Source organism: Lactuca virosa, chromosome 7, assembly GCF_052849685.1.
Source record: "Lactuca virosa cultivar CGN04683 chromosome 7, Lactuca_virosa_CGN04683_v6, whole genome shotgun sequence".
Lineage (NCBI taxonomy): Eukaryota > Viridiplantae > Streptophyta > Magnoliopsida > Asterales > Asteraceae > Lactuca > Lactuca virosa.
Window position 1 is genome coordinate 22087718 of NC_136432.1, and position 9304 is coordinate 22097021.

Sequence of the window (9304 nt, forward strand, 5' to 3'; positions counted from 1 at the left end):
CGTAACCTTCATTCGTTTAACTCTTTTGTGATTATATTGAGCAATTCTACATATTATCTTTGGATAATTGGTTTATTTTTATTGTACCTTTACTTTCGAAATTGTCATATTATGATTTAATTTACCTGTTTTTAATATCATTAAATGTTATGTTTAGTTTAGATTTAAATTTTTATAAATTTAAATTAGTAAACTTAAACTTTAAAATTAATAAAAAGAAAAAAAATGGTTTCATGTGTTATGGGTTTAAATAGTGGAAATAAAAGAATAATAATAACTGATGAGGGCAGTGATGTGTCAAACAGTATTGGAAAATTAAAATACTCCCTTCAACATTAGTAACCCATGCCTACACTCTAAATACATAACCACTTGGCATTAATACATTTAGTTTTTGAATAATTCCAAACGCCTAATGGTTCTGAGAATAGCAATTTCATTGGCCTTTCTAACAGTTATACGGCTTTTGATTCATCAAAACCAATTCAGAAGTGTTACATAAAGGACAAGTGTTTTGCTGTAAAATTTTGACCTAGGTTTGAGCCTAATTTACCGATATAACAAATACATGACATAAATATCACCCAACAAACAATTCATGAAATAATACGTTGATCTCTATAGATGTACAACACATATTCTTTGGTCGAAAAGTCAACTGCTATATGTAGCAAGCATATCCATATTAAAAATCAAGAATAAAGCGTGAAGTGAAACAATGAGCAACAAAAAAATGACAAATGTCTGTCCACCAGAAAGAGGCTGGTAATCAATCAGATTCAGCGCACCCATGATACAGAATCGATCTCGTCCCTTGCTGATTTGTATAACTGAAGTTGTTTTGCAATGTCTTGTCTCTTGGACATCAAACTTGGATCCTCATCTAGTAACTCTGCCAGTTGTTTACCCTGAAAATAATAAACATTTTACACCTTCATATATAAGATATAAGAGAGATAATATACAAAGGGTATTTAAGGAAACTACCTCCTTTTTCCCAATTTGCGTGTAGAAGTAGTTGAGTAGATTTTGTTTAGCTTCTTTAACTTGACAATAGACAACCGCCTTGGGAATTGTGCTCTTAATCGTATCAGACACCATACCAATATAAGACGATACGTTTGATCCTATCCTTCTAAAATGTGCATCTGCATAACGGTCACCTAGCGGGTCAACTGCATTTCCACGATCTGAAGGCGGTGGAGGTGGCGGGTTCTTGCGGTCAGCAGATGAGGCTCTGCGGTCTGAAGGCGGGGGTGGGCCCCCTTGCCCTAATTTCTCAACTTCCTGTGGAAGTTTCCGGAAGAAATCAACGGTCAAATATGAAGACTCCATGTCCACTAATCGTATGACTGTTTTTTTACTTTCATCGCGGAATTTTTCTAATGCTTCTCCAGCAGCAGCAGCAAGAGTAGATTGTAGAGTTGGGAACCGCCTCAATTCCTGTTATCCTCAAACAATTAAATACCATTTAAACATAAATGATGCTATGAATTGAATTCTACTGGGCCCCATCTGTTACACTGAACAGAATCCATTGGATTGGGACTTAGACTGATTGATGTCAATGGGACAAGAATTGCAAATTTTTTTGTCCCAATCAAAAAGGCGGGGAATGGACGATCTTTTTGTCTGTGTAAAAAGACATAAATGCCCTTATATTTTTCACCATCGATAATATCCCTAGAAATTTTGTTCGATTCCCCTTCCGTGTAACAAATGCAGCCTGTGTTTGTTAAACAGGAAGAGTCGTGACACAAGTAGCCTTCTACAGATGATGAGAATGATAAGGGCATTTACACAGAAAAAACATCAAGAAAGCGTCCATGCCCGACCTTTCTCATTGGGACAAAAAAGAATTGCAATTCCTGTCCTATTGACATCGGTCTTAGTCCCAGTCCGATGCACACACCAAACACATCACAACCTAAGAAAGGCCATAAAAGACGATTATGTTTGTTGAATCTAACCTCGGTTTCTCCAATTGACTTCCTGACAAGTTCTTTTAGGACAAAATGCACCTAAAATAATAAATAAAAATCTCCACGTAAGTCATGTATACCGATGTCAAAATGAAAGTGATTGTAGGAGTTGACTTACGGCATCAACAGAAGCTTCAGCGGGTCCCCTGAAATAATTCAATGAGCCCTCAATAAGACGTCTGTAACCTTGTTCAGGAGCAATCAAATGTGGCTGGTAACCATCAGCTTCTGAGACAATTTTCCTCACATTCTGTAAAGAAAGATGCCTATCGAATGGAAGTTTCCTCAAAGCAGCAGGAAGCTGGTTGTCAAACACTCCATATATTCGGTCACCTCCAGGACGCCTGACACAATACAATTACAAACTTCAAAAATAACCAAATGCCAAATTACATAAATTAAGCTGCTCTTTCTTTTTCACTTGATCTGAGTCTTTGTTTTTTTCACTTAATGCTTACCCTCCATCAAGATGCTCCTTGAATATTTTGTCAAAAGCACGGCATAGTTCCAAGATGGTGTACAATTGAGCCTGAAAGAGAGAGCAGTTACTAGTTAGTGAGACATTTATTATTACAAATTGTAGTATAGATGGAATTAGAAAAGCTGCTAACCCCTGCATCAACAGCAATTGGCCTCCCAAGACGATCCAACTCTGCCTCCATCTCATCGATACCTTTGTTTATCAAGGACGTGATGCCTGGTATTTTTTGTCTGATAACAGTTTCCAAATGCTGCATAAACAAAACCATCCTTTTTCATGTGAAATTTATTGTGAAAAACAAAAGAAGCATCAAGTATCATAAGAGAAAAAGACTTGTATGATGTTTCTGTCTTAATTGATGCAAACACTCATGGAAGTGAGGCGTTCCCCATTTTTTACAAATTTGCCCTCGTTTACTGATTCTTTCCACTTCTCTAAATTCACCGTGATTTTTTCAAATATTTTAAAAAGTCATTTAACTTACCCCGACACCATTTTATCCAATCAAACAGCACTTATATTACCATAGCAATGTGCTTACATATATTTGTTTATTATAGCATTCTACTATCATTTTTTTCCTATTACAGCATTGTATTTGAAAATCAGTTCAATTATAATGTCGTCCAAATACAAAGCAGTTTTCACTGTTATAATTGGGTAGAAACTTCAAAGTACAATGTGTTGATGACAAAAAGATTAATAGTACAATCTTATAATTGGGTAGAGTCTTCAAGTACAATGTCTTATTAATCGAAAAATTGAAAGCATATCGTTCTAATAGTAAGAACAAAAACTAAGATGATATAATAAATGAAAGTATGTTGTTACATTTTGCATTTAGCACAAAAAATAAGAGTATTTAAGCACCCTCTTTTCCAGCAACAAGTGTACATACACCTTGAAAAAACATCTTCTAATGGCAATAACTATATGCTAAAAGTCAGTGAGGTATAGGCCTTAGGGAGTAGCATGCACAAAAAAATGGACAGAACGTACCTGTGAGAGAAGTTTTGCCAAATATTCTGAACCCATTTTATTGGCCAAATGTCCATAGTCAGGACTTGTAGCAAAATACTCCCTCTCCCTTCTCCTTGCATACATCATATCAGTATTTTTGTTGATATCAGCTTGGGATCTATTCACAATCCCCACCCATGGATGTTGAAGACGATAAGCTCTGCCTTCAAGAACCTATAAAAAAGAATAGCATTACATCAGAATCGGAAGAAGTGAAAGTGTGAAACAACTAATAAATGGGGGTATTCTGCTCTTTTAACAAATAAGGGAAGGAATGGAATTGAATTCCTTCCACCCCCCACGGAATAGTGAACTCCTTGACGAGTCATGAAATCTAAAGGATTCAATCTTGAATTCCAATTCCGTTGGAATCCGTGAAGAGAAAGAGAGAAGATGGGATCTTACATCCAAAGCATTAGTTCCTTTGTCCATGAGATCAAGCTTTGTCAGCACTCCAAATGTCCGTTCACCTAGTCAAGTCGAGAAATGTATAAAGATCAAATAGCACCACAAAACAATAATATGAAAGACAACATATGTTATAATGGTAAAGTAAGGGTACCTGTAGGATCCACCTCCTTAGCAAGTTTAATGGCATCTGACGTGGCAATATCTTGATTGGCAGGAGATATTGCTAAAATGATTGAGTTCGGCTGTAAACAATGAAACATATCTAGCATTAGATTAACTATGGATAGCTAACTTCTTTCTTAAATATCAGAGTTTATCTAATCTCACAGTTACCATCTATCTATGGCTTCATGTGACTGAGAAAGAGCAAAAATAATTTCATTTTACTCAAATAAGCACGCACATACATACATACATACATACACACATAGAGAAGAGAACCAATAATACTTGTCAAAGTTCAGTAACAAAAGTAAAAGAAAAATTAACATTACCTTCTCAACGTAAAGCCGCACCATGTTTTCAATGTCTTCGACAATATTTTCAGATTGTCCCTCTGCAAAGAAATACGACATTTAACATTAGATGAATCTCATGCCAACAAATGAATCCAAAAACAAAGAGGAAAGGTAGGAGAATATACCAACAGCAATTTTTGTCAATCCAGGTAAATCAATCAATGTTAAGTTGACAACTGGATAAGAAAAACATGCTCAGGCATCAGTATCACAACAGACATCTACAACTACAGAGCCAAATGTTAGAAATAGCAATGTACTTTAATATATTTGTGTATCATATCATCCTACTTTTATTTCTTTCTATTACAAGTTTATATAGCCGTTATTTTTTGAAAATTCACCCAATTCTAGCATTCTTGTTTAATTTTTTTTTTCTTATTAGGACATTACACTTCGAAAAACTTGCCCAATATAGCAATGAAAATTATGACATTGCTACAATCGAGTAGATTTTTCAAAGTACAATTTTATAATACGAAAAAATAAAAATAGGAGGCTACAATAAAGAAACCGACAAAAGTACATTGCTATTTCATGCATTTAACCCATAAATAACTAAACATGGGAAAACCAGGTCATGATATTTATTTAAAACAGAATAGCACAAGATTATATGTTGTACATCAAGAAGACATACCATGCGGTGAGTATATACTGAGATGGATTGGAATTGGAGAGATTTGTTTTGATTTCCCCGTTATTCTATCTGTTTCATCTGCAATTTCTTTGCGTACCAATGCTGTAGAAAGGTTTAAAAATTAGAAGTGAACATTAGAGTCTTACAATAATGCACCACAAAGCTTAAATGGGCGTTGAAGTACACTACGAAGTAATTAAACTTGTTTAAAAAATGTAAAAAATCAGATAAAGTCATTTCACATACCAAAATCAGTGAAACGCCTGCGAGGCAAATGTCCAAACTCAGCATACTCTTCCTGCCTTCCTTCTGTCTTATGTAGCTGCAATACCAAGGGACGCCTTGTGACAATTCCTGATATAGACATGCATTATTGATTAAGACATTAAAGGGGCCAATGAAGGAAAAAATATAATCATAGAGCTTAACATAATAAGAAATAAACAACTAACCAGATCCTCTAGGAAGAAAATCCCTCCCAACAATGCTCTCCAACACTGAAGACTTTCCAGAACTCTGTGATCAGGTCAATTACAGGTTACAAACAAGCAAAGCATAAATATTAGAGATAGAAGAAGTAGAACTACATAAATAAACTGTAAATAGATAGATAAACAATTTGAACTGCAAACAAATACAACTTAAAGACTTAAAGGATGCTTCAACTTTGACCAAAATATGAAGGCATGAAGTACTCTACATGGAAAGAAACAAGAAGGATAATTGTCAAACAACTGTCTCCTGCTTTCTACAGAAACCAAAAACCAGAAATCTGAAAGTTTCATATCCATTTTGGCGTTCTCTCCCACTCCAACCTAAATTCATTGGTGATTCCTCTCAAAAAACTTCAAAACTCTAACGAATACTTTATAGGGAAAGCAAAATTATGTTTTGAAAAACTTCAATTTGAGATCTTTAGATCTTAACAACATGAGTTTTAATTCCAGTTCAAAGTAAAGACTTCCATGCTTTCAAACAAAGCCAGTAAACAATCTAATAACATTTATTCACAAATGTTGCCGAGCTATGTGCTCTCTCACACACAAAACGCATATCCAGATGAATTCTATTTATCACTGCAATCCAATCGCCGGCCTAAATAGAAGAGATCTAGACAACCAATCGCTACACCTCTTACCCGACACCTAGAACACCTAGAAGGCTATTTTTCCCCTCTTGCTGAAAACAATGTTGTAAAACCGCGTTTCATCAGAAATATAAGCGGATCGAACAAATAACATGGTAGGACGATCTTAATCTGCCGTCTCGCAAACAAAATCAGAACAGGCTTAAACACACTTAATTATCTATAAATTCAAATTTGCATAAAAGGTGAAGGAGATCGAAGATAAAACATACTTGACCACCGACAACTGCAACGGAGGGAAGGGCATCCCAAAGAGAAGAGAAAGTGGAATCTCCGCCGCCGTAGTCACCGAGAGCCGTACAAGCTCTCTGTATACGATTTACTAAACCAATCAAGCTCTCCATGGTTGCCATAACTGCTGATGATAGTAGCGGTAGACTTCTTTCGAAACCAAATCAAGAAAGTCAAAAACCCTACTAGATGAAATCAGATCCCTGCAGAGACGCCAAGCTCTCCCTCTTAGCGTATACGAATTCGAGATGAAGAATCGGGATCGGATTGTGGAGAGAGAAAATCTAGAGAGAGAAGGGGGTTTGAATTTTGAACTAGCTGTGAATTGGTCGCGAAGGAAACGAGAAATCAGAAATGTCTGTGACCGTAAAATATGGAGAGGAGCTAACTTGCGCTTAGTGCAGTTTTTGAATTTTTTTCGTTTTTTGTCATTTATTTTAATTTGGTGGGGACTCCCATTCCTTTGGAATATTTATTTAGTGGATGATTGGTTTAGCTTTTCACAGCCAAAAGTCTTTTTTGGAAAAGAAAAAAAGCAAAAGATGTTTGGCAAAACTAGTTTTAGAAGCTGCTTTTGGAGTTTTAATACAAGGAAAATGAACTTTTTGGAAAAGTCAGGAAAACATGACTTTTTGTAACTTTTCCAAAAAGGACTTTTGGGCTGTGAAAAGCTAAGTCAAACACCCCCTTAGCCTTTTATTCCTCAGAGTTAATTGGAAAATGTATCCATGTGGTTTTTTTTTTGGAACCGGCAAATAAATATATTAATTAGAAACCTGCTACCCGCCTAACAAGGAGCTAGACGGTCATAGCAATAACACAAGAAAACAGGTACATGTTTAAGTTTTACAAGCATAACAAAGGGCAATTAACCCATTCGACCCATTTAATTGAACATTTCAATCTCCTATATTTTACCCAGGTAAAGACCTGTGACTTGATGATCTCCACTACTTTAGCTGATGGGATATGGTTACCTTTGAAAACTCTATCACACCTTGCTTTTCATATCCACCATAGTGTCCCATAAACAATGCTGATGAAGTTGTTCCTCCTGATGCGACAGTTCCCCCATGGGTTTGCTAACTCGATCACCTCGCCGACTGTTTTGCATTGGTGCTTAGGAATACTGCACCAACTGTAGGTCCGATCCCAAACGTCTTTTGCATACGGACAGGAGATGAGAATGTGGTATAAGTCCTCTTCAGCTTCAGAACAGTAGCCACATATTGTGGATCCTGCATTGATTCCTCTCCTAGATAAAGCCATTAGAGATGGGATACGGTCTTGCATTGCTCTCCAGACGAAACCTGTAACTTTACTAGGCAGTTCTCTGATCCAGTCAACCTTTCCAATAGACATCGGGAATTGAGGCCAGTCAATCAATGCGATCTTGTTTCCAAAAGAACTAATTTATATGGATTGTATTGAAGAACTACATATTTATGGTCTTTGAAATCACGGAAAATCACAAAAACAAGATAATGTATTTAATAAAATGGCATATCTGCCCTTTTTTCTCATAAATTTTGCAATAGGATTAAAGTATCTACAATTGTTTTAAATACATTATAAATGATGCATATCCATGAGTTTAATAGGAGACTAGTGTGGTCTAGATATTTTGACTTGTAAGTCTTTCGTGTGATATATGTATGATGGTTCACATGTTACCTAGTATTTGAAGTTGAAATTTGTTGTGTTAATATGTTTTGTGTTAATATCATACACTTTCTATATTTGACATCATTTTGTTAAGGAGTTTAGGGAACCCCTCGAAGAGAAAGAAGACAGAAGTTTACGAGTAAGGTTTGACTTGGGTTGGAGTCTCTCTTTCATGCATTGCATTGTGGTTTAAATGTTTCATACTTATATTACCATATTTAGTGTATAAAGCAATTTTTACCTAATTTGTGTTCCAAAGTGTTATGTTAAATTGTGTTGATTTGAAGGGTTACTTATCAAATATAGAAATTGTGTTCATTTATATATTTTTATTTGATATTTGTGACTCATTAGGCTTTCCAATTATATCGTAATATTTTGATATGTACTTAAGCGAGTAACCAGAGAAACAGTGTTTTGATAGAGGGAGAAGATAGTCATACTTAGAGATCGATATATTTTAGCTTAGAAATTTAGGCTTTTATTTTACTAAATAATATATGTTTTGAACTATTATTTTCGTTTGAAAACTATTTTGTTTTGGGACTTTGCATTTCTCAAAGATTATTTTAAAATATTTTATTTGAAAACTATTTCAAATTAACCTTATATGAGGAGTTTTTCATGATTGGTCTTGTGGGAGTAGATCACCATGGATTTTGTTACGAAGTTGTCGAGGACTGCGAGGGGTGTTGATGTTATCTGGATGATAGTGGATCATCTGACACAGAGTGCTCACTTTCTAGCCATTAGTGAGAGCTCTTCTACAGAGAAGTTGGCTGAGATTTATGTTCGAGAGGTGGCGGCTCGGCATGGGGTGTTAACTTTTGATTGTGTCGGACCGGGATGTTCGTTTTACTTCCAAGTTCTGGAAGAGGTTTCATGAGGAGTTAGGTACCCAGCTACACTTCAGTACTGATATCATCCTCATACGGACGGGCAGAGCGAAGGGATTATACAAACGCTCGAGGATATGTTGCATGCCTGTATCATTGACTTTGGTGGGAGTTGGGACTCCTATATCCCGTTGGCTGAGTTTTCTTATAACAACAGCCATCATGCTAGTATTGACATGCCCCCCCCCCCCTTGAGCTTATGTATGGGGAGCACAGAAGGTTGGACAGAGGGTTATGGGGAGCACATAAGTAGTGCTCAAGACAACCGAGCTTATTCAACATGTTAGACAGATATTGTTGACGGTCCAGGGCC

At 36.0% G+C, this 9304-nt stretch overlaps 1 protein-coding gene across 1 annotated transcript; it reads right to left on the reverse strand.

Annotated features, from left to right (window-relative positions):
- Window positions 1-578: 578 nt before the first annotated feature.
- LOC145123442 (phragmoplastin DRP1E-like) lies at window positions 579-6799 on the reverse strand. Its single transcript, XM_079058648.1, has 15 exons — window positions 6412-6799; window positions 5505-5568; window positions 5299-5406; window positions 5053-5154; window positions 4538-4588; window positions 4389-4450; window positions 4046-4136; window positions 3889-3953; window positions 3463-3657; window positions 2594-2713; window positions 2441-2511; window positions 2101-2326; window positions 1971-2021; window positions 988-1443; window positions 579-908 (listed from the first exon to the last, which is right to left on the reverse strand). Exons 1-15 carry the CDS (start codon window positions 6550-6552, stop codon window positions 780-782), a joined length of 1932 nt encoding a protein of 643 aa, XP_078914774.1. The 5' UTR covers window positions 6553-6799; the 3' UTR covers window positions 579-779.
- Between the last annotated feature and the right edge of the window lie 2505 nt (window positions 6800-9304).